At 39.5% G+C, this 27,022-nt stretch overlaps 1 protein-coding gene across 1 annotated transcript in view; it reads right to left on the bottom strand.

Moving 5' to 3' along the window:
* Nucleotides 1–17,910, bottom strand: part of zbtb16a (zinc finger and BTB domain containing 16a) — a 103,684-nt gene extending 85,774 nt beyond the window's left edge. Inside the window, exon 1 of the mRNA XM_015030474.1 lies at nt 17,750–17,910. Within this exon, the coding sequence (XP_014885960.1) occupies nt 17,750–17,894 (145 nt within the window). The 5' untranslated portion in view covers nt 17,895–17,910. The remainder of the gene's footprint in view (nt 1–17,749) is intronic.
* Nucleotides 17,911–27,022: the final 9,112 nt, after the last annotated feature.

Raw genomic sequence — 27,022 nt, 5'->3', positions numbered from 1 at the left:
TTGCAAAATATATATATATAAAAAAAAAAATATATATATATATATATATATATATATATATTTTTTAAGCGTGTATGAGTCCTGATCCTTCTGCAGAAGCGTCTCTTTGTGCTCAGGGAAACGCGCAGCTCTGGATATAGATACAGCACAAGTTATACTGTAGAGGCAGTGACAGCTCTTGGCGGGCGGCCAAAACTCGGGAAGCATGCGTTTATGTGTGGGTGGTGGTGGTGGTGTGTGTGTGTGTGGGGGGGGGATAGGATCAGCTGAGGAAGAAGTAGGCCAAACGGTGACTCTGCGGTTCAAAGAGTTTGTCTGTCCTCTCTTGTTACTTTAACTGGGCCTTTATCCTCCTCTTCTTGTTTTGCTGTTATTCTATAAGGTCACGTGGGAAAATCTATTTTTGCACATCCAGTTCATCCAGTTTTATTTGAAGTGCATGATATTCATCTGGTTTTGCAAGTTATCTGCTGATATTAGAAAAAATGTTGTATAACCTTTGGGACAAACTTCTCCATACTGGTTGCATAATTTCTTAAGATATTTAAAGATTTTCTTTTTTTTTTCATGTAAAAATAAATAAAATCAAGATGCTGATGAAAACAAGGATTTACCTGCATGAGTAAAGTTTGAAAATGTAATATAATCCACACATTCTGACCTGTTTGTCTGTAAATATAGATATTCTGAATTTTTTTTTTCTAAAGATATAAGAGTCAATTTAATCTCCAGACACCAAATAGTGTCTTTAAGCTAACAAGTCATGAAAAGCAACTTGTGCAAATCAGGAATAACAGCTGAAGTGAAAGCACTGTTTATCTCAGCGGGTTATATTAGAGAGCTACTGAGCATTATGTCGTCAGAGTTGAATTGATAGAAGCAGGAAAAATGTGGGGTGTCCCTGATCTGTAGCAGGAGTCAGTATCTACCATTGATTCAAGAGAGCAGAAAAGACTGGCCCATGCACCGAAAAACAAGATCTGACCAAGTCATTTTATTTTAGTCTCTAATGCAAATATCTTACTAACTTGCAAGTAACATTTTGGAAAGATATAAGTCGAGTAATTCCTTTATAGATTAATAATAAATGAATATTCTCCCATATTAATGAGTTATTGTCTCAAAGCAAGATTCTACATTTTACAGAAAAGTCACTTTTAAGTTAGTTTTGTTGTTTTTCAAGTGTACTAAGACACTTAAAATAAGCAACAAGACCAAAAATACTTGGTAGGATTTTGTGGCCGTACAATGTGTGAACCATTGTTGTTGTTGTTATGCTGGTTCTGACAGAAAGGTGTCAGAATACTCAATGCACTGCAGTTGGTTGTGGATGGTGTGCCATACTGGCCACAATGCCGGATTGGCGGAGAATTATTATCAATTTAAATTTAGCCATTTTTTGACATGAAGGATCTGGGTCTGGGCAGCAGCTACATTTAAGGTGTTCCATTTATTTTAGGTGGATGTGCTTTTTGACGCTGCTGATTTGTCCTGATCCATCTTCCCATCTACAGCAGTCTGACTTTGGGTCAGCAGGCACAGACGCCATGACTTATGGCATAAACAGAATGCCTTGAAGCCTCAGTGAATAGTCTGTCGAAGCAACATTATTCATCTGCCGTATTTACACCTCCGTCTCTAGCTATTAGCATCATGTCTGCAGTAATATTTTACAGCTGCTTTTGTGTTATATAGTTATGTGCAGTTGGTGTAAAGCAGAATCTAAAGGGCAGATGACTGGAATTAACGTTAAAAAGTACTGAGCTCAGATGTGGTTTTTGAATATGGGCTTGAAATGCTAAACTGTATTGTTAGTTGTTCAGTTAAACACCTAAAATAAGTATATATAACTTGTTACAGGAGTGTGTGAGACATTCATAAGTACTTTGTAGCATTTCCTTGATGCTGAAGGTCATGGGTAGTTTTATTAAAATGCTAGAAATTCATTTCAATCTTGGGCCTACTCTGGCTACCCCACTAGCTTCATGGGCTAACAGTAGCAATAGCCAATAGGTTTAACATCTGGGAACAACAAATGTGTGTCCTTAACAAAAAAACCTACTAATGGTGTTCTTTTAGAGGAGTGGTGAGGAGTGACTTAAAATTTTAAGTTCCTCTTTAATGTTGGTGGTGTTTGTGTGACACGGATAATAAAAATCGCTGAAAGGATTAATGTTGGAACATTGAGCTAAAGCTACTAGCCATCTCTGGAGAAAGAATCTTCTTTCAGAGATTTTTTTTCTCTGGAAGAAAAAAAAACAGTATTTATTCAAACAAAGATTATTATAAAATCATCAAACTTAAATAAAAAAAATTGCTTTAAAAAAAAATCTTGACTGGACTTAAAGTTGAGGGAAATTATTGTAGTATCATCATTTAATAAGTGACAATTCTAAAAGCTAGTTATCAAATGAGGTTCAAGAAGAAAACTTTAAATTCTGTGAACATTTTAGAAAGCGATTGTAACTGAGAGTTTTAGAAACTGCCTACAAGAACTTCAACAATAGCTGCAAATCAATATGTTCTGTTCCCTCGAACCCCCCCAACAAAGATCCTCTGGGGGGTTTCCCAAAAGCCTGTTTACCCCCGGATTGAAGTGCTTTTGCTTCTGACCAGCCCTATTAGTATTCTGAAGCCACTTGCTTGTTTTCAACAGTTATAACACAATATCCATGCTTTGCTTTTATGTCGCACCTCCCAGTGGAATTAGCAGCATAAAAGCAATCCTTGTGTGTCCTGGCTACTTCCAGATGGCTTTGGGAGTGCTTTTATCTCTTCCCTCTGCCTCGCTCCCTCTCTGTCTCCTTTCACTTTCTCTTGCTCTCTTTATTCCCCCCACATGAAAGTGCCGTCGGCAGATCTTTGCTTAGCCGAGTTCATTCTCTCGTCATCCAAAAATATAAAAGTTTCAAAGAGCATTTCATGAGGGAGCTCTTCCATAAATGGGATTCATAGCTCTCTAATCTGTGCTGCGAAATTGATCTAAAAAGTTTCCCAGAGCTATCGGCCAACTTACATAATGCAATAAAGTGCCGTGCCTCAGAGGATATTTACTTTTATTACCGTTTGTATCACAAACAATCGCCCCATCCTGGTTCCCCAGTCTCAGGCTGCAAAAGAATGTAGATTCTTTGCAAAAAAAAACAAAAAAAAAAAACAAAGCATTTCATTCAAATAAACGCATAACAGAAAAAAGTAAACTTAGAGCTGTCAAGAACACAAAAGTGACTGAATTTGATAAATAATATAAAAGAAGGCAACATAAAAGGGCAGATATGCTGTCAGATTACAGTTTAAAGTGGGCAAATATGACGGAGCGGCGTTCTGATGATAAATTCATGTGACCATCACAAGACTTGGTCAAGGTCTTTGTAAAATAATTCATTTATCTGACCATTTATTTAACTACATACTGCCTTTTATTTTTTGTCCAAGCTTTGAGACTTAAGCGAACAACTGGGAACGATGTGAACAGAGACTGACTGACTGCTAACGTGAAAATCTGTTGACACTTGTGTAAAACCTGCCTAATTACACACGCTGCCGTGACACAATGAAGAAGCTGTCAAATCTGAATGACTGACTTCAATTCCTGCACGTCAGTGAATACCGCCGGCTCATTACGGAAACAGACAGGAGGCAGCAACAATCTAATAGCTATAGTGCAAATGTATGAACCACTGTCGTGTCCTTAACACAACAGTGTTTTATTGTGGGGGGATAATGCTGCAGAAATGCAGACACCAGATCAGGAATGTGACAGTCATCCGGTGTCCGCGTCTAGGATGACGCTCACTTCTCCTCCAGTTTGGATCAAGAAGAAACTTCGATTTGATGAACCACCGTTTGGCTTCCAGCTACAGACCGATGTCTTCAGAGCAGCAGGCAGGAGATTTAGTTTCCTTCAAATATTGAATCAACTCTGATGAGACTTCTTCCTCTATTTGGGTCAAAATCCCATTTAATGCATCTGGATGTAGAGCAGAAGATTAAGCCCAATTTACTGTATTTGTTCTTTTGAAAGCCTCTTAAGTTTCACCACACTTCACATCGCTTGGTCAAGAAAATAAGTCTTGAAAATAAAAAGTTTGAATCAATTATAAGAAGAAAAAGAAGAAAAAGACAGACTGAACTTTTTGAAAAATCCACAGGCACATCACAACCAGGTCTGGTCTATTTGCAAGTATCTAAAGATACAAATATTTAGTTGGTTTTTTTTATTTTTTATATGGTTTCATAGCTGGAAAAAGTCCAACATTGTCTCATTCTGTTGGACAATGTCTCCCACCCAATGCATGAAGCTGCTACTGAACTGGAGAGCTCCTTCAGCTGCAGACTGCTGCATCCTGGGCGCACAAAGAAGCGTTATCAGAGATCCTTACTCCCTATAAGCCTAACAAATGTTTACATCCTTGCTGTTTTTTTGCACATTTTATTCCAATTCTTAATAGTCTGTTGTAATTAATGAACAATATATATGCATACGCCAACTACGAGCAGCAACTGATGTCAACTGGAGGCTCTGAGCAGATGGGCAGAAAAAAAAAAAAATCCTGCACAATGAGCAGGTTTACTACTTTTACATAAATCAAAATCAGACTAATGACACGCTTTAAATAAAATAAAACATATAGATTTGCTTTTTATGCAAATCTTTAAATTACGACCCTGAGAATCTCAGGACTAGGACTGATTGTGATGGTAAAGTGAGTGCAGGATAAACACCGCCGTGACTACAACGTGCGCTGACTGTCGTTACGGAGCACTGACACACAAACCCAAGAAGGAAAAACTGCACTGTGATTTTCTCTGAGTAGTGATGCAGAAATCCTGCATCAGTGACCGTCTGTGTCTGGGTCTGCATGTTCATGTTCATATGAGTTTTAAAGTCCTGGCTCAATACAGCCAGTATTGTGCACACGCACGCTCATACACACACACACGCGTGCGCGCTCCCATGCGCAAAGCAACACAAATCCATACTAGCCACAGGCTCCTCTCCAATCTATTTTCTGCTCAGCTGGTTTTAAATGAAGTTATTATGACTCATTAAAATGCCCACAAGCTTGTGGAAGTCGGCCAATTACGATTTAAATTTAGCCTCCTGCTTTCACAACCTTATCTCCCCCCGCTGTACAACCTGCCTCTCATTGCTGATTCTCTTTTTCATATTTTAATCGGGAGAAAAAGGTTTGCGATGTGTTCAGGAATCCGTCAGCAGCCTCAGATGGAGCTCTCACCCGAGAAGCACAGGGGCATCACTGCTCCACGTGAGCACCATCGCAAAGAATAATTACACGTTGAGGAGAAAAATAAAAAAAACAAGAATAAAAATTAAACCAGGATTATATTGACATGTGCAGTCCAGATACACATAAAGCAGAGCCTCCTCCTCCTCCCAATGTGGAAAATACCACTAATTACTATACAGAGCTGAACAAATGGACCTTGCCAGTACCACAAGCACACAGTGCCACATACACACAAAGTTTCTCTGGGAAACTTGGATCACTTGGCTGTTTTTTTTTTTTTTTTATTTTATCTAATGTAACGAACAGTATCTGCTTTTCCTTTTCTCCGTGCCCATTCTGCCCTCCAGATGCAAGGTAAGACACACATGCAACATTCCTGGTAGCAGGTTCATCTCCAGATGTTTCTGAATTTATTGGGATTCATAGAGAGATGTTTTTTTTTCTTTTCTTTGTATTTGTAATTTACTGTGGAAGGGATTTAAAGAGCGTGTCATATAATAATAATAATAATAATCTGCAATATTTCATTATGAGCATCATGTACAGTCTGACATGTTAGGGACAATAAATATTCCAGATAATAAGTCTTTCATATTTCTTAAACACTTAAAAATGAGATCACAAATGAGCCAAACACTGCAGAGATAAATTAAAAACTCTAATTCTATTGATGGTATTCATATTTATGTTTTTTTTTTTTTTTTTTTCCGAGACAGGTGACCCTGACCCAGTGCTCTTGGGTTTAACTGCTTCATTCCTGGATTAGAGCCACAGGCAGAGCCATCACTCCCATTAATATTCAGTTGAACGAACCATGTCTCCTTTTAGAGCAGAGCAATTTCTGATGCCAACTTTATTTTCTTTACTTCTTTTTACTTCATTGCTTCTATGCTGATTTGTTTTCAGAATAGAGCCAGTAGTGTCATTAATATTGAACATTGGGCTGGGCATTTATCACATAATCATTTATCATAAAAATTTCTTATCATGGAGATAATTTTTTTTATTTATGTCTTGAGAAATTAAAAAAAGGCTAAACTGACCGTATTATCAGAAATGTGACTTTTACATATTTCCTCCACAATTTGTTCCATGAGAGCATCAATAAATATCAGTAAAGTCTGAAAATATAATTAAATACAGTTACTGCTGATTTGCATATGCAGTTGGCACAGTTATGCAGTTATGCATATGCAGTTGAATGTAATGAATCATTTTTATCATTTAGAAAAGTACTCCTGGTCTAATTTTCCTGTGTTTTTAACTGTCGCTTTTTTCACCAAACTAAATTAAAAGTAAAATGTTTCCTTTATCGTGGATAAACAAGTTTCCAGTAAAAGGTTTTTCTAACGTAAAGCTGAAATAAAAACACCTTGGTACCAGGGTCACCAATCGTTTCCACATGGTTCTTATTAGACGTCGGCATAAACAACAAGCTTTAGATGCATCCCCACACAGACAGTTCTATCAATCAGTTGTGTCACATTTTGGGGACTTCCATGCTACAGAGGACGTATAAAAACCCGCTCCATTGTCCTCCTGTTACCCTGAGCTGTTCTGAAGGACCCTCAGCCTGAATAATACACTTCCAGAGCAGACAGAGCATTTCCACCTGATCCCGCTTTAGCCCCTGTGAGCAATGTTCACTATTCATCCTGTAGCATCTCCCCCCCCAAAACACACACGACCTATTTTAACATCCCATTCTGGAGCAAACAAACGTCTGCATCTAGCGCGTCTGCTCTCTCCGTTTCAGTTAATGGTGTGTGTGTGCGTGTGTGTACTAGATTCATGTGCACACACACGTGTTTATGGGTGTGTGCATTCTACAGTATCACTTGAATTTCCAGGAGAGCAAATTAATTGGCAGCCTTTTGCAATAATTGACTTTTACCACACACACACACACACACACGCAAACTAGCATCATGTACACACTGCAAGCAATCACATCCCTCCCTCAGACACACACACACACACATTGCTTGCTGACAACAAAGCTGCTGGGAGGAGGGAGGGATGATGAAGCGAATCCAAAATTCAATCGACTGTGTTCTTGTTTTGAGCAGAAGGCACACAGTGTACTGTACTCCGAGAGGCCATAAAAGTCTCACTCTACACACACACACGCACAAAACAGCCTTTGGTAGACACAGACGTTTCAGCAATCACCCTCCATCAAAACACTTTGTCTCGCATACAAAAATAAGACTTGGCATCAGAGCGGAATACCAAATCAAGCCCATTAAGGGAGCGCAGGGGCACTCGCTACTTAGCAACCAAAAGGATTTAAAGCTGCAATATCCCTGTAATAAAAGGAATAAGATCAAGTCTTCCTGTTTTTTTCCCTTCCTTTTAGTCAGAAAATAGAGAGGGCTGAAAAGTCAACTTAGAGCTTTCGTTCAAACTTTTCTGATCGAAGGGGTTTTGGAGTAATCAACACCATGGAAAAAAAGGAGAGCAGTTATTGGATTATACACTAATCCGCTGGAGCCATTCGTTTGGCAAGAAGTGGTTTCCTCAGGGATCTTTTATTCCTCTTATTTATTACTGCTATTAATTCTTAGGAGGGTTTAATCTACTTACATCTCTGAAAATGAGGCTTAGGCTTCCACATGTGTTTGTTACTGTAACTTATTCTAAAGGGTCGACTGTGGTTGGCCAAACCTTTGCTCTCATTTAGCTCACATCTAGTTTGAGGGAGATGCTTCAAGTCTTTATTTGGGTTACGACATCAGCAGATGGCTTCATCTTTAGACATTTAAACACAGGAAAAAATGACGTTCAGTAAAATGCTACTATTTTGAGGGCATCATGGGTACATTCTCAAACATATGCATCAAAATTTAGAATAGAAAAGCACAGAAATACCATTTATTGTTCCAGCTTGGGTAAACAGAGAAAGCAAATTTACACCTAAATAAAAAAAAATAAAAAAATAACTGTACCATTATTAAAAACATCATATTCTGCTTGGAAGATATGTGTAACTCTTTTAAAAGAATGATAAAATGTGCATCTCTGTATAAAAATCTAACTATTTATAAGAGAATTAAATATGCAAATAATAGAAATGTAAGTACTTAGTTTGGTGGGAGCAGTGGTGGTTAGAAAGTCTAGGAAGAATCTGTTATATCTCTTCTTTGCGCACCTAAGATGCAGCAGTCAGTCACAGAAGGAGCTCTCCAGCTCTGCAACATTTTGTTTTTTTAAATGACCCAAATGTTTTTTTTGTTTAGAAAACTATTTTAAATGTATAAAGTTAAATTATAAATGTTGATACACACCCCCTGCATAAAAAAATGTACGTCTTAAATCATCAAGTATCTGGAATGTTATACGACTTTGTTTTTATGACTAAACATAATGACCAATTTTTATCTTAAGGGAGGAAAAATATATATAAAGTGAGTTGATATACAAAGCATTTCAGAAAGATTCTACTTTTAAATTCATAATTATATGACCTTAAGCGACAAATATTGAAAAAAGACAAATTAGAAATGTATTTTTGCCGTCAGCTTATGTCAGTCTAATTTGGTCCTCCCCCATCATCTCAAGCTGGACAACCAAACCCAACAGAACACCTTTTGGATGGGATGAAACAGGAGATTCGCTTCATCGAAGTTCGCCGAACATTCTGCTGCAACTGAGCGATGCTGTCATGTAAATCTGGACCCAAATCTCTGAGTCATGTCTCTAGTACCTCACTGAATCAATGCTGTAAAGCATTAAGGCAGTTCTGATGGTAAAAAGGAGTCCAAGTCATTACAAGTAGGGTGTATCTAATAAAGCGGCCACGTCAGTACACAAATACAAAGCTGGAGAGCAAATGGAGACCAGAAGCGTATAAACTCTAATCTGAGAAGCTTAAATGAGACGATGAAGTCATTAGACAATAACTTTAACTTGGATGCAGGTGATGCATTTCTCAGGAGTTACAGTTCAAACCTGCAGCGTCTCTCCAAGAAAAGCTGCTACAGGTGTCAGGTGGGGACGCACTGAGCTTTAAAAAAAAAAGAAGAAAAAAAAGAAGACATTTACAGCAACAAGCCATCAGGCCTGAGAGTGGCTCCAGCCATGGAGCTGGCAGCCCGCTCTTCCAGACTCTTTATCACAGGGGATCATCCCTCACATACTGTTCACTTCACCTATTTTTGTGTTTTATTTCTTCAAAACCTCACTTCTGTTCCCAGAAGCCCAGAGCGCAGGCACACAGAGTACTGGCTTAAGGAGGGCACTCGCTCTGAGTAACACGTTTCCAATGAAGTCGCATTTGCTCAGGACACAAGTCTAACAAGCAACCCCCCCCAAGCCCCTTCACCCCAACACACACGCAGCCCACTCCACCTCTCCCCACTCCACTCCACCGTCTCTGAAGGCTACTAAAAATATTAGCTTGACAGCTACGCCCGATGCTGCTGTATTATGAGCGAGCCCCTGTGCTGTGTCACCTCTCACTTGCGCCCTGCCGTGTAATGGAACCCAGCTGGGAGTCCTCCAGCGGCCCGATGCCGGCGGTGTGGGGAACCGTAAATCAACAGGGTCAGGGGAAGTACGGCGAGGAGTGCAACGTCAGTTTTAAGTTGCAGAGGAGGAAAAAAAATATGCCGCTACGTAATGAGCTACTGCTGTTGGTATTCTCTGTCAAGCTGAGTTTATGCACTTAGAAAATCAGTGCAGTAAGCATCGCTTCACAGACGTATTCACACCCACACAGGAAGAATGTTTTGAGAAGGGTTAAGTTCTACAACAGCATTTCACAGAGCACAGTTCAATCCATAATCTGACCTATGACCTCTGATGTCCATATCTGAACTCTTGCTGTAAAAATCTTTCAAGTGTGAAGGAAATCAATCATTTGAATTCCTCTCTCAGACCGCAACCCAACTTCCTCCATTATTATTATTGTTATTATTATTATAGTCACAGTTCTGATTACAGACGCTCTCAGTGAGTGCCAGCTGGAGACGTCCTTGAAGGAAGCAGGTCCAAGTGGAAACGTTTGTGTTCTCACCCCTCAGGTTGTATGTTTTTCCATATTTCCCGTTAGCCACTTGAATTTCAGGATGAAGGCCATTTTTCAAGATAGCCGCAGTTTTTGAGCCTTTTATGGCAATTATTGCCATAAAATGTTACCCATTTTTACATCATATGTTTTGGGCTTTGGTCATCCTACTCATACAACTTTAAGGTAAAAAAATATAGCAAAATCAGATGCTGTTTTAGGTAGCTATGGCCACCATCAGCAAAACCTGTGGATTTTAGAGCAAACACATTCTCCATCACAACGAAGGCGGCCATATTGAAAATAGTCACTAGAGAAATGAAACACAAGATCAAGAAAATGTGATTTCTATGGTTTCAAACTACATAGGCCCCAATTTGACACCAAACAGTCATCTGATTGGCGATTTTAGTGTAAAAATATATTCTCCATGACAACCAAGATGGACATTTTGAAAAAAAAAAAAGGTAAATATGATTTCTATGGGTCCAAATATGTATGATTTGACACCAGTAGTATTTATCTACGAGACATATTGGGAAATATAGTGCAAGAATAAATTTTCCTTAATGACCTTAATGACCATCTTCAAAAATGGCAGCCATCTTGAATTTTTCAGTAGTTTTTATCAACAAAGCAAGCTCCTTCGAACATCAGTGCTAAGTTAGGTTCTTGTATTGACATCTGACACATTTTGCTAAAACATTTAATGTTCTGCTGCACTAAGCTGGATGAAGAGAGCATCAAACAGAGAAAGCCATTCATTAACTCTGGAGGAGCTGCAGAGATCCACAACTCAGGGAACTGAAAGAAATCCTGATGGGGGTTGCTTTCAGAGTTTAAATTCAAATCATTCCATCTATTGCGATGTCCTAATCAAAGTTCAGACCTGAATCCAACATATTTGAGTGAGGACTTTAAAACCATCCAGTCCGACGAAAAAAAAAAAACAAACAAAAGAAAAACGTTCAATTTCTGGTAGAAATGTTGAAAGTTTTGACTCATTGACTCAGAACTTTTGCACAGAACTCTGAGGGAGTTGGAGTCGATTCAGGAGACAAAAATCAGCTGTGAAAAAAAAAAAAGTTAATGCAAACCACTAAACAATTTGGTTCATTTTTTTTTGTTCTGATCCACTTCTCTTCCTGCTACTTGCTTTTAATAGCAGCCCACCCCCTCGATTCCCCCGACTCTCGTCTCACTAATGCATACACACTGCAGACACACACACGCACACGCACACAAACACACACGCACATTTAGGAATTTGTGGCCTGGAAGGCAGTCAAGTTTCATTAATTTCTGGGTTTGGGTACAGTACAGTGTGTTCCTGGACTCACATCTGCGAGCGATCATAAATGCTGGAATGCTGGCAGAACATCCAGACCTGCCGGCACAAATATGTCGTCATCACTGAGAGGGAAGAGCCGGCACTGCGCCAAAACAGCCGACCGGCCAAGCCGAGCGCCGAAACAGCCAGACTAAAGCGCCACGGAGAAGGAAACAGGCAAAGCCCAATAGGAAGGCTGACCCTCCCACCTTATTTATGTGAATTCACAGCATTTTTTTTTTGTTTTGTTTTTTATTGAAATGTTCTCATTTATTGGGCCATTTTTCTTTTAAACTCTGAGTGGGATCAGATTAGAAGAGTGAATTGGCACTTTGGAGCCAAGTCAAACAGCTGGCTGAGGCTAGATCTGTTCTGGTAGATTTTCCTTTAAACAAAAATCTGTTTCACCTTCAATGCCTACATGGACACTTCCCTCTTTTATTATAGGTAAATGATCAGCCAGCATTTTACTATGTATTGAGCATCTAGATTATGAGATTGATTAAACAAGATGAGCCACCAAAAACCATCTGGCTTTCCAGTCTTTAAACGTAGTAATCTAGATACGATACAGCACTTCAAAAAAAAAAAAAAGTGCTCCATTTAAGTTATTCAGATCATCACACTAATTTTAATCTAAGAAGAAGTTTTTAAATCATGATTTAGTAAGAGAAAACAACACAAACCAAACTGGCTCAATGTGAATAGTAATCACCTAATCCAAGTCTAATTATTAGAGTTATTTTTAGAAATCTGATTTAAATTTCAATAACCACATTCAGGCCTGATTTCTGTACAATCAAAAACTTGGTGGAACCATGATTTTTGCTCTCTCACACAAAATACTGATAATCCAAAGTAATTAGCCACTTCACCTTTAAATGACTCAAGAAAACCCAGATTACTGTTTTAGAATGGCCTAGTCAAAGCCCAGCCTTAATTTGGATGAAGGTGCTGTCATTCTTTCAATGCAACTGAATTAAAGCAGTTCTACGAAGCATAGTGGGTCAAAACTCCCCCACAGTGACGTTAAGGACTCATCGTCAGTTCTAGCAAATGGGTATTAGTTATACAAGGGGATTACCCTTCACAGTATTATACTCTTAATTAAAAAGTAAAATATAATTTAACTTAATGCATGGGTAGAAAGTTACCAAGAACAGTGTCTTGAAAATGAACTAAAAAAAAAACTGCATTGGGTTCATAAAAAAAAGAAGCTATTTTAAAGATAAACACACTTCTGACTTGCGTAACATCAACAATTACCCAAAAGACGAGCCCTTTTCAAGGCACGGCAGCCATTTTTAGGTCAGGTTGAACATGCCACATCAAGATGTGCGTTTGCATAATGAAGTCAGCGTTGTAGAACCATCGGAACTGTGGCAGGGATTTGGTGGCTTTAACATGTCAAGATTCGGTTCCTGGAGATTAGTAGAAATGCTTGATTTAGAGTTCTGCTATGTTTTTATTTTCTTGACCAAATTCAACCCCGATTTAGTCTACAATTTCACTTTAATTTAGATGTACATCCTTTAATAAGTAGACCTTTTTTGATCTTGTTTGAAATAAAGACTAAACTGACAAATTTCCACAAAGATTAAGGAGTTTAAAAGATGTGTACCCATTATATTTAGAAATAAAAAATAATTTTCTACCGCAAGTCTTTGAAAATGTAACTGGAAGATGCACTGAAGGCACGTCCTCCAGAGGAAAGTGCCCTATTTGGCAGATTTTCTGAAACTGTTCCAGATCTGTCTCAATATTTAATGACCTCCCTCCCACTTTGCAACAAAGTTGAGTAAAATTTGGTATTTTCTAAAACAATCTGAAAAAACAGAAGGAGAAACAGAAGTGTTAATCCTCTTATGGTGGCTTGCATAAGTATTCATACCTCTTGTCTGGTGTCTTTTATGACTTTATATTTCTGTGTTTTGTGATATAAAGCACTTTGAGCTGTTTTGTTGCTGATTAATGTGCTATACAAATTAACTTTTTCACACCAACCACCAGTGTTGTGTTCAAGACCACCTAACCCGAGACCGAGACAAGACCAAGACTTTTAGGGTCCGAGACCAAGTCAAGACCAAGACCAACTTCGAGTACCACAACACTGCCAACCACCAACTGTAAAATATTTCACTTTGTAAACCAACACTGAGTTTAAAAGAAGGAAAACAACACAGTCAGAATTTTTTTTTTTTATAAGTTTATACTCAAGCCACTTTAACCTGACATCCCTAAATGAAGACAAATTGTGTCTGGTCTAAATTTGGTTGATTTGACTTCAGAAAGAGAGAAAAAAAAAGGGAGGAATGTGTTTTTTGATTTCAATTGTATGTGGGCAGTAAATTAAAACTGCTGAACACATCTCACACGTTGTATTTGTATTATTTTATATTAGCAGGGTAAGTTTGTTGAGAATAAATTCTTAATTTCAAGTGTATAAAAAAACAATCCATGTAAAGCACGGTGGTGGCAGCATCAGGCTCTGGGAATGCTTCTGCTCAGCAGTGACAGAGATGGATGTTGAAAACTAACATTAAATGCTACTTCATTGATCTCAAACTCTGTGGCTGTAATGGAATGGGAAAAAGTTGAATACTTTTGCAAAGCAGCACTGTAAAAATTACTTGCAAGCTAATGTTCTGAGTTCCGCCCTCTACATGCAGGCCTTGGCTCCACGCAGCCTGTCAAACATTAAACAGCATGTGGAGATAAAAACAATGCTAACAGGGAAAAAAACCAAACACGTGGCCTGAGACGGAACAAGGCGAGGGGAAAACAAAAATGAAATAGCTGGCAGAAGGTAGACTGTACATACTGTACCCTCAGAGGTGGCACGCTGCCCAGACGGGCGAGCTGCCAAATCTTCTGTAGCTACAACAAGCTGAGGGAGAGACAGACAGAAGGACAGGAAGACAGGCAGAGAGAGAGAGAGAGAGAGGGCGAGCAAGGCAGCGGTGTCTGAAATGCTCCACATCCACAACGCGCCGCGCATACCAACAAGCCTCTCGCCTCATCTCCACAATATTCTGGCTTTTGTGAAGCGAGCTGACGGAGTATAGCGACAGGAGGAGAGGTGGGGGCAGGTGGTTCGGAGGGGAGGAAACAGGCTCAAGCTGAGGGTTTTGGGACTGGGTGAGGTGTCGTCATTACAAAGAGACATGATAAAAATCCAGACGTGGTGTCAGACCCAGATAAAGCCCTGAGAGTCAAACGGTGGAGGCGGAGGAGCAGAAGAGGAATAAAAAAAAAGCTAAAAAGAAAAAAAAAAAGAAAAAAAAAAATAAAAATACAAAAGAAAAAGACAACAAAGAGTATCAGAGAGGCTCTGTCTCTGCGCCGTCTCTTCCCTAACCGTCGCCCGTCTCGACTGAAGCGCTCGGCTTGCCTTTCACTCCAGACCAAAGCGGCGATGAATCAACAGTGATGCGCGCAACAGCACAGGTTGATATCGCGCATCGACACAGCCTTGCATGGAAAGAGGAAAGAAGAAGAAGAAGAAAAAAGAAGCCAAAGAAAAAGTTTGTGCACTTGCTGCCACAGATGCTAAAAATACACTGCCCACATCTTCCGCTCATGGTGGGGCGTGCGGTTCTTCCTCGAGTTTTCACCGTTCTGTTTTCCACTTGATCATCACTTTCATTCAATGACAGCAGATTTAAACTCTGACTCATTATCAACCTGTTGATATACATGTTCGAGTCAAAGCCCTTCCTGAAGCTTCACAATAAACAAAAAAAGATACAAATATTCCTTATTGTTACCTCATAGGATAAGAATAAGGGATAAGTGTCTAAAGCATTCCTTATGAAATGTGCAGCATCATCTCTACAATAAATTTAGTGATTTTTAATTAGCAAATGAAAAGAGAAAAACATGACATGAAAGGAAACAATCACTGAAAATGTTCTTTAAATCACTGAAAAGAAACATTAATAACACAAAATACAGAAGTTAACACTATTTTCATTTTGGGTTACTATTCTGGTGCAAAAATATATTTTGTTTCAGCAATTCATTTTAAAAACTAAAAACTCATATGGATTCATTAAACCCAGAGACATATTTTAATCATTTATTCCTGTCATTTTACTGATTATGACTTACAGAAAGTTTAGTTGGAAGAAAATATCATTTGGAAAGCGACAGCAGCAATGATGCACAGATACAGTAATTTATCCAAAAGGAGCTCTGACCGAGCACTAAGTGCAGATACATTACAGAACCCAGGCAAACTTTTCAAAAGGCACTCGTTTCTGCATTAAAAATCTTTTTTTTTTATTATTTATCCAATGCAGTATGCTAAACTGAATTTTGTATTTTCATTAGCAGAAGTTCTCTAGACTACAAATTCATTAGCATGGCTCCGTGATGACAGATCTCTGCACCAGAGATGTTCATTTTTCTCCCAGTGAGTGAACCCACCATGCCTCACCGCTGCAGGTCTCTGTGACAAAATGTTTTGATTTAGGGTTATTATTATTATTTAGGGTGATTTAGGGCTTCTAATATTTTGCATTAAATCAGTAATTTATTTACCAATCTAAAACGCAATAGTTAATTCAAATCCTTTTTTACTTCTTTTGATATATGTTTTTAATAAGGAGAATATCTGATGTGTTATTTTTATCCAATTAGAATTTTACTGTGCAAGTAGATTTTCAGTGATGAAGAAAGGGAAAGCTCTTGAACTTTGACTTTAAACTAATAATAATAATAATAATAAAAAAAACAGACTTTTGCAATCGTCTATTTATCCAGAAAAATTGATATTGGCAGATCATAGCTTTACAAAATCATCAATCGATGCACCGAGATCAAACATTTGGGAGTCTTGGTGTTTAAGGATTCTAAAACTTTTGTAGAAAGTAAAACAATTAAAAGTAAATCTAAAACATATAGTTTCAATAATGAACATATATTAACAGCCTTAAAAATGCCTCTCAGTTGATCAGAGGAGAAGTATACAGTAATGACGGACAGGAACATAATCATTTGTAAACTATTTGCTTTCCATTGCAGAGCTTCATTCTTTTTGCTCTGACAAGTGATTGAGAGGCTGGGGGGGTTTGGTAGTGGTGGTGTGTGTGTGTGTGTGGAGGGGGGGGAATGCGGGGGGGTAGGTGGGAGGTTGGTTGTCACATGTTTGCGCAGTGAGGATTGTGAAAACGGGATGTAATTTAAAAATAAACAGTGAATATTTGCTCGGAGCAACTTCTGCTTGTGACACACTGAGCTGTGTGCTGAGCCAATTCACTGGCACAGCGTGAGTTTGTCATTCATCTTTGTCATAAACATAGCAAGGCTGTCAGCATCAGTGTCAGTCACTGTTAAACTGCTGGTGAGACACAAACAAACAAATGATTCCTGTAATTATTCTCTTCAGAATCCAGGATTGAGAAGTGGGAGGGTTGGGGACGTTGCTGTGTCCCAAACAGGGACAACTTAAGCACCTTGATGTTTAAATTGAGGCATTTAAGTCTTTGGCTTTTACTGATTTCATAGTCCGTGAGGAAGGGAATTGGGGAACTGTTAGCCCCTTAAAAAAAACAATTAAAACTACATGTGGTTGAGGACCAGACGTCAGTTCATCTTATAACGTTTAAAGCCCCAGAGGTGTAGGGAGACTGGATGGTGATGAGGCTCAGGGCGGCTCAACATTACAGGAAGCTCATTAGTCAGCGGCACTCATTGGTTTGTTCAGCTTCCAGGATGTCATCGTTATCTATGTCTACAATCTCTCTACAACACCCGCGTGCTGCAAAAGCAAGATATTTCAAAGACCTAGTGATGCTGTACACCATCAAGATTCTGGGCCATCCTTGGCCCTCGTTGCTAAAAGTTTGGACACCCCCGCTTTAAAGAATTGTCCAAAATGTGATTTATGCCTGCTGTTTGAAGTATTTTTAACCACTTTCTACTGCTCTTTTCCCCCCTTTTCTTCCTTGTAATAAAGCATCAACATAAAGGCACAGTGAGTTTTATACGTTTATCATTTGTAATTCCTTCAAAGCTGATGAAATAAGTGATTTAACATTTGTTTTGGTAAAATAATTGCTTGAGTGGATCGCTGCTGTGTGCAGTGGCGATGGTCCCATAATGTCAATGCTCTTGGCTATAGTGCAAGATCTATAATAGTGTTTATTTTATCGGTACCTGAATGGGAGAGCAAGTGCATCCGTAGACGGAGACTGTCGAGAAAGCTCTTCCCGCAAAGCTCACAGCTGTAGGTCTTCATTCCACTGTGCATCTTTCTGTAAACGAGAGAAAAAAAAACAGAGTTATACCAACTGTACCCCATTGGTAAGAGAGTCAATTGCAACAGGATCAGCTTTACAAGCAAGTCAACTGGTTTAGAATTCAGTTTCAACCTTGAACCATAACATTTCATCAATATCTGCTCAAAAAGTATATTTTTCTCTACATATTTCTTTTGTTGCACCTACATCTATAGTCAAGGGTAAGGTGAAAAATTAAAGACAAGAGTTCTCCAAATTATTTCATGTATTAAGAAAAAAACTTTAAATTTAACTTTTTAGACTTGATTACTGTCAGACATGAAGAATCAAGACAACACAAAGTAGGCCCAAAGATCTCAAAAGAGCAACACATCACATCTCACTCTCAAGAAATTTAAAAATGGACCAGAAATGGATTCTAAGTTTGTTCTAATTCATTTTCTGTGTTGCAATAATAGGAGTCTCTCTGCATAATAATCTAAAAATTAATCTAAATAGCATAATATTGGTCTAAATAGTGAGTAATCTACAGTTTCTAAAAAATAAGATAAAGTGTGATTAATAAACTAGAGTCTCTGGATTCCAAGTTTATTCTAATTCTTTTTCTGGAATTAAGTATCTTAATTATCAAAGTATCTTGGATTAAACCTCATTTTAATTGGTTAGAAATCTGACCCTTGACTCAATGATCAGATTATCTCTCCTGATCAAACCAAAGTAATTTTAACCAATAATCTCATAGTAAATACTTATTAGTCACATGACCATCTTTCTGACAAAACACAATGAGCAGATAATAGAAAGTGGACAAGGCAGATTGAAAATGGCTCCAACACACTGCTCCAGTTTTCACTTGAAAAAGCCAGATGTTCAACAAAGAAAAAAACAAACAAACAGTAAAACCTTTTTTCGAACTCAAAGTGGCAAAAAGTTCAGCACTCTGTGTGCAGGACATGCTCTGATCTCTAATGGAGTCACTTTAAGTTTGTTTTTTTGGGAGCTTTGTTATTTTGTGAGACGATGTTGCACTTTCATCAGCAGATAAAAATAACACTCAGTTCAACAACTACAGGTCAGTGGAGCTCGACTGGAAACTGTCAAAGCAAAATTCAAGCAAGGCTGCAGCAAATTGAATCAGAATGCTTCCCTCACGCAAAGTTGCAGGACGGCTAACAGCTTTAGGAGAAGGGTCAATCCCTGATTGACAATAAATCGTCTATTTCCAAATGGACAGTCATTAGGCTGACAGGCAGTTTAGGTGCATGAGGTCAGACAAAACGAAGGGTCAATATTTGATTGTGTGGTAAAGGCCTTGAAGGTTAGGTAACTAAATAACAGACCTAACACTAAAAACCGCCTGTGTTGCGAAATCCTCAAGGACCCCACGGCTCAGTGAAAAGCATATTATTCTTGAGCGATATCTAAAACAGCGCTCTAAAGCAATTAAGGTGACAAGAATTGCCAAACAACTGCCACGGAGCCTTAAGCCTCCTAAATACTTCAAATGCTTCATCTCGAGAGCGGCAGCACTCGCACGCCCACGAATGAGATGACTGTCAAGACGGTGCACTTTCAGAGTTTAATCTTCATCACAGGTCACCGTCTCACATTGCTAGATCATATTGGGGGAATCATAACCAAGACAGCTGGCGAAACCAAAATCGCAACATGAAAAGGAAAGGCTTATGATTCAACGTTCAGGTGAGAAAAAAAATGACAATGTCAAACAGATTTCACAATCCCTCTGTGAAGTTGGGTGGCAGAGACCGATCAGCCGAGCGAGTTCTTGGGGAAACAATGCCCTTGATAAGAGATCCGCTCAACTTGGGCGAGATGACAGCCATCCATCACGCCGGCTCTCCAAGTCTCTGAGGAGGAGGTGGTGCTGCTCTCCCAAAACATGACTGATTGATGTCAGATGTCGAATGCAAATTGATTTACAGCTTTCTTGTGCACCTCAAATCAGACGGAGGAAGACAAGCGCAGTGACGAGACAAAGACAGGCAGAGATTATAGCGCTTTCCCCTGAGGTGGCTGCAGGAGTTGAAGCGGCCAAGCAGAGTCCTCTCAATTAATTGCTGCATAAAAGCCTTGAAACTGGATGAGAAAATGCTAAGAGGACACATAAGTCAGGGTAACCATTTTGTGGTTGAAATTTGAATAGAGTGACTGCTGTTGGGAAGACACAAGTCGATGAAATGTTCTATAAATACTAAATCTGTCCCCGAAAAAGGAGGAGACAAAATCTTCAGAGAAATAGTTATATGGAGAAGGAGTATGATAATAGTTCAAACACCAAATATACCTTGGTATGAAAAAATACACACAACGTAAACCGCCTAAGGAAGATGAATGATGTTCATGGATTGGCTGCTTTGTAAATGACACCTAATATTATCTAAAGTAGCATTACACCGACATATTTCAGCTTCCCAAGTTGTCGTTTTTTGTTTTTTTTTTTTCCTTATATTTTTGATATGCTGTATGAAAGACATTCATGGGCAGGCAATTTTTCCTTGAGTAGTTTGTAGTCACAGTCTACCAAAAAAAATCCACAAATACTGAGCTGCAAATAGACAAGGGTCCACCCACCACAGACTAGCATGTATGGAAGATCCAAGTCATGTCACCCGGCTCATACGGCATCTGACCTCAAGTTGAGCTCGAGCAGCTGAGGATCCATGTGGAGGCAGCCTCCTGATGTCATTTGGGTTCCACCACTAGGTGCTCATTGGTGAACTCCCAGCGCCAGGCCAGGCCAGGCTCCATGAGGGGAACCAAAGTTAACCATTCTGCTTGAAGCACACTAAGAATCATCTTCGTTTATCCAGTTTGTTCAACCTCCCCAATGAGAACAAGTTTCATGAGAGACCCTACCTGTCACCAAAGATCGTAAGCATTCGATTCAAACCCAGTGAACATGGCAAAATTGAGAACTTTTTTTTTTTTTCAAATTTTGTCATTTCCATCAATCTTTTCTCATGTGATTCTTCGAAATGCCCCCCCAAAAAAGGACATCAATGGAAACACAGTTAAAGAAGAGGAGCAACATTTGCTTTTCTATAAATCAGATCCTGATGCATCTCTCTCCAGCTCCATTCTACCATCACTCGCTACCAGGACACCATAATACTTGAACTAGATATAGGATATATTTGATGTTTTATTGAATTATAGCAGCACCATGTCAGCAATTTAAACCCTCTACTCCAGTTTCAATCAGAATACCATAGCAGAGGAATCAGACAGTGAGGAAGTGTGGATTCAGACATATTACATGTCCAACAGCTGCAGTTGCAAACATAGTGCTACCATTCAGCCGCCGTGTCACAGCCACATTGCATTCCACATAAGCAACTGTCACTCGTACTCGGGAATGCTCACCTCCCTGTGGGGGGGAAACAAAACAGCTGCACTCGTACTCTGCTCTTGCACATTTTCTCTAATTAACTGAACCGAGTCCTGTGATTATCCATGTTGCAGGTAGTGTGCGATGAAATCATCAGAAATGAGTGATTTTAGATGGTAGGTCATCCATCTCCACCGGTGATACAGCAACCTGAGCAAAGCGTCAAGAGGGGGTCAAACGTGAGGTACTCACTTTTACGCCGATAAGAGGGGAAACACACGTAAGCGGCAAGCAGCAACACACACAGAGCACAAAGGCTTTCTAAAGCCTTTTGTGTCCTGCCTCAATCTGACCATTGTGCCCCCCAGACAGAGCACCGATAAGGCATGGATGGTCTTATTAAGGGCACTCAAAGTGGAACCAGCGCTTCGTTTTGCTTCTTTCGCTCTCTAAATGTAGCGCTGACGAGCAGAGGGTTCTGTCTGCAGCTGAGAGTGTGTTAAATTTAACAGCAACAGCCAGCACTGCTCAGTGAAACAGCACATTTCTTGATGTTGAACAGAATGAAAACAGCGCCTGGTAAAATAATCCTGTCTTTGAAAAGTAGGGTTTAGGACCATTAGCAGCTTGGCCCGGCTTACGCGCCAGGAATAAAAGCTACATTACAGATGTAAGGTGTAGGTTCCCGTCAAGAACAAAAACTTTAAAATCCAAAACGTAGAGTGAAACTATTGCCAAAATGTCCACTGTAATCAAGTCAACTCACAGAACGGATGATCAAACAGACAGTCGGAGGGATTCACATTTTAAACGACGGAATCAGGAACAAAGTCTGGAAATACAAATATTTTTCCAAAGTTTATTTTCCACTTGGACGCTTTTCCAGTCATGGGACATTCTTGAATCAAGATTTTTCCAAAGTGAGGAGGAAAACCCAAACAAACCTCCAGACAGCACTGCCAGGGAAGGACCAATATTTGTTAATGAAAAGACCTCAATGGTGCTTCCAGTTCGATTCATTTATTGATCTTTAAAAGACATTAGAAAATCAAATCACACTATAATTGTCTGCTCATGTCTTGCTTCTGAGATATATAGCAGAAGGTGCATGAGTGTGTGTGTGTGTGTGTGTGTGTGTGTGTGTGTGTGTGTGTGTGTGTGTGTGTGTGTGTGTGTGTGTTTTGTCTGCGCGGTGGGAGGGACGGAGGCTGATTTGAAACAGACTGACTGTAGCCATTAAGGAAGTTCTCATAAAACTCTCTGAGGCCATTTACTCAGTTAATAATCAACTTTGTCCAACAGTCACTTTTGACAGCCGCAGTAAATTTGAAATTTATGTCAACAGAACATATGCTGATCACCTCGTGCGGTGTGCCTCCTCGTAAAACGCAGCCTCAACCAAGGGCTGTTTGACTTCACTTGTGTGTGCGACTGAAATGTGAGCCGATTACAGGCCCGTGTTATTGAGCCGTAACAGCTTGCCTCGTGTAATTCAGAAGTTTTTCCTTTTTATTTTTTTATTTTTTAACCGCCTCATATCGCCGCCGGACTTGGCGGGGCATAAATCATAACTACTGCTACATTCACTGAAGGAAACACACACAGGCTCCCCACCCGCCCTCTTTTTCTTACGATAGCTACTAAGGTAAGATAAGGTAACCTGCCTGACAGGATGAAACAAGAAAAAAACGTAAACAGAGACATAAAAACAAACAATAAAGATAATATGATTCAAGTTCATGGTCTTTGGGTGGTTTTCATCATCTAGATGTCCCAGAATGTGATTTGACAGAGGCAGCGAAGCAAAACCCGCAGAAAAATCCACAAATTGATGAGGCGCAAACAGGCGGAGATCTCCTGTGCTCCAACTGTGGAAAACCAAACTGGTTCTTAACTGAGATAAGAACTGAAATGTATTTTCATCTGCAATTATGTGGAATTAAATCATTTAAAATTAATTGGACAACTATTTTAAAATCAAACAATCAAACTGACCAATTTTTTTTGTGGTCAATTTAACCTCAGTCTGTTTAACCTCTCACATCAACCAACCTTCTCCTTTATTACTGGATTTCTTAGGCAGATAGTTAATTGGCTCGTCACATGTTGAGCTCATGGGGAAATAACATTCACACAACTACAAGATGAGACTTTGAAAATATTTTTTTAAATTAATCCCTGTATTAAGTAAATTTGCAAATCACAGTTAAATTAATTACAAACCAGGTTTTAAAAAAAATAATTAGAGCAGAAAAATTTAGTTGCGGTTAAACTTTTCTAAGATGTATCTTTTGAAATCAGTGCAGTCAATATTTTTTTAAACTACTTTTAATGGTTCGCAGAAGTCTGTGTTTATTGAAATTGTGCTCAGTTTAGAAATGCGCCGTTTAGATTCGATCACTGTTGTATTTCAAACATCGAGCCAGATCTGGTAAAAATCAGACCAGATTACTTAAAAACCAAAACACGGTGAAATATCCCTTTATTTCAGCGCTTCATGGGGATGCTGTGAATCATATACCAACTTCAGCTTCGTTACCACATTGGCTGTTCCAAAGACTGTAAGAACATTAAAATAATTCAGTTTGACTTTGACCAGTCTGAATTGTCTGGTGGAAGGTTTAGTGGAAGGAAAAAAAAAACGTGTGGTAGACATTGTCTGCTTGTTGCTCCAAACTGTTCCCACACAAACAGCTTCAACATGGTGGCGGGTATTTTAGACAGATGACGTCATGCTAACTGAAGACGGATGGCTGTTTTGTGTTTCTGTCAACAGGAACTATGAGGACATTTTAACAGCAAACAGTCTTGCTAATTCGTTAGTGACTAAGCCCGTCCAATCAACTGTCACTGTTTTTGACAGTAGACTCTCCAAGTAAAGCCAAATGTGTTTTGCAGCTTGAATGAGTACAGAATAGTAACTGGAACCAATTACCCCACACAACAGCAGAACAGTAACAAGCCGTTGTAATGGCATTAAAAGGAAAGACAGGCCAATAAGCACTGCATTACAAACGAAGCTCCGTTCAAACGCTGCTGTAAGTGGAGTAATGCATTGCAGGAACAAGAGCCTGAACAAAGCGAGTGTCCATTTGAAGATAAAAGCACGCTGTGGAGGAAGACTGTTGCTGCATGACTTCCCTGTCATTACAAACAGAGCTGAAATGATGCACAAGGCGTTTCAGTGACAGTCGGGTGGCTGATCCTAATGCAGCCGTAAGTGGCCCAGTGTGCAGCCGCCACCTCTTATTTTGGTTTCCCGACAGAGACGCCGAGAGGGGCGACTTTTATCAACAGGACTTTTTGGTCCACAAACAAAACAAGCGGATGATCGAGAAGAAAGTAGAAGGAGTTTGATCTCCGCTACAGATAGGAGTCGAGAACTTGACACAGCTCCTCATTTATTTGTTGTCCTCTAAAGCACAGTCCCTGTCTATCGATGCGCCATGAATCCATTTTGTCTGGAGGAGGAGGAGAAAGCGGCTCCCTTTGGTGTCATCTCATCCGTCCAATTCCGCCGGCCTCCCGTCATCCCGCCTCTCTGTCTTTGCGCAATCTAAATGTATCAGGCGAGGCTGCTGTAACGCTGTTTATCCAGAGTCCTGCTGCACATATCAATGACTCGGCCCCCGTCGCCCCGCGTCGGGGAGACGTTCATAGAAATTCAAGCCACACACACGAAGCGCCAAGGCACTCGTGTTGAGCATAGATGAGTGGTAGGGCAGGAGGAAAGGAGAACAGACAGAAGAATGAGGAGATTTTCATCCTTTTTAAGTTATTTATAATACAGACACCAACCGCAGGCGAAATCTGCTCCGGAGAAAAACAGCTACACTTCTCGTTCAGGGTGGAAACAGCAGGAAAATTCCTTTAATGAATACGAACATGTTGCATCGTCAACATTTCATACTGAGGTGATATATCAGCTCAGTTTTAATAATGAATGCAATTATGACAACTGGCTCCAAGCAATAATGAGGTATATACAGACGAATTAAAATCCAATTGGTTATGCTTGACATGCAGAAATATTACACTCCCACTGACTGTTTACGGCCTCCAACCTGTCAGATTGTAAAAAGGAAAAAAAAATCAGAAGAAAAAATTGCATCATTTTATCAAAAACGGACTGATGGAGACTTCAGAAGACGGCAGAACAAAGCTGCTCTTTTTTTTTGTTTTTAAAGTGTCTAAGACAAAATGTTCCAGACTTTATAAAGCTGAATTAATGCAAACCTTATAAAACTAAATTATCTTGGCACAATGTTAAACCTTTAACCTAAAATAGTTCCAGATGAATTCCTCAGATCTGTACGGCGCTGTGCAGGTTAGTCATTTCACCTTCTTCTCTGCTCCCGTTTTAGCCACTTTTTTTTTTTTTTTTTAAGTTCTACAGATCAGAACAGCTGAGAATGAAAATCAAACCAGAAACATGATCCAAAGTTTGGTCTTGTTCTTTCTCCCTCTTGCCCCCTGGACCCTAATGGAAGGTACTCCTGGCTCTGGGCTTCGGCGTTTTTATGTTTACTTCCTGGACGTCATTGATGGCAACATTACTGTCACTGAAGAGCAACTAAACCCTAAATCAACTTTTTCTCCCCGATAAACTGTCTAAATTGGTTCTTCAAGGTGCTATCTTTATGTTTCTGTGCAAATGTTCACATTTTTGTGTAAATTTGTTTAATTCTAGAATGAGTCTCCTGTCTGATCTAGTAGGCTTCTTCCTGTTCCTCTCTACAGTCACCACATGCTTCCTTAGCAAGATTTACTGCTGCAAAAATCTGGCATTAATTGACCTTCTGAGTTTAACTGCATTGCGTTCTAATTGGTCGGATTGGAGCAGACTAATGGATAAGGTTATAATGAAATTAATTGGACCGATCTGAATTGAGTTTGGGCCAAATGGGATTGAATATAATTGGTTAGCACTTAATGAATAAAGTAAACTGAATTGAATTTAAGACCTGAGACACTTAGAGAAAAGTATATATCTAGATTGATTTCTAGATTATTGTTTAGACCTGCAAAACGCTAACAAGGAGCTTTTGAAAATCAGGGTTTTCTTAAATCTGAACAAAACTGAAAACACAAAATGTCAAAACAATGAAATTAATTGAAGAAGATAAGGGAGTTGCATTTAGATTTCAGCAGATCAGAGGTTTTAAAGATCAGTAATCTGGGATTGGCCAGAAAACTCCAATCGGTGCACCGTTAATAAATACTGCTTCTAAATTGCTGCTGGCTGTGAAGGGCGAGATCCAGAACACCAGAACCGAGTTTGGGCTGATACAGAAAATGAGAAGGACACGAATCAGAGGTGGGACACGCCAACGCTGCCAAATGATCCTGAGAATGTTTTTAGTCCACGTCTCAGACCACCACCAAGGCGAACCCCGTTCTCCTCCTGCTCCACATGGACCCGGATGCATCACTGCTCACAGCTTCACTGCAGCGTGGCAGGAAAATCATAGCTCAGACGGCTGAGGAGAAACTGTTCAGATACACCAGACTCAACCAAAGCTGCACAGTAAGAACAATCAACGTGTTGCTTCCAGGAAACCTCTCGCCTGCTAAGTGCTTTTTATATAACTGTTTATTCTTATGATTTTAGTTTGAAATAAAACATCGTTCTGAAAGAAAAGTAATGGAGCAACAGCTTCAAAACCAGAACCAAAATGTTGGAGACTTTATTAGCGGCCAACAACCTCAACTGTTCTCATCCATCTGAACATCGATTAAAAACAGAGAAGTTTCAGAATGTGGCTCCAACACTCAGCTGCATCTCATTATTAAAAACTAGAAAATTCCGCAGGAATTTTAAGGGGCATGCCAAAGTGTGCC

Source organism: Poecilia latipinna, unplaced genomic scaffold (assembly GCF_001443285.1).
Source record: "Poecilia latipinna isolate Pla-1442-1.1 unplaced genomic scaffold, P_latipinna-1.0 Scaffold183, whole genome shotgun sequence".
NCBI lineage: Eukaryota > Metazoa > Chordata > Actinopteri > Cyprinodontiformes > Poeciliidae > Poecilia > Poecilia latipinna.
This window is presented reverse-complemented; position numbering and strand designations above follow the sequence as displayed.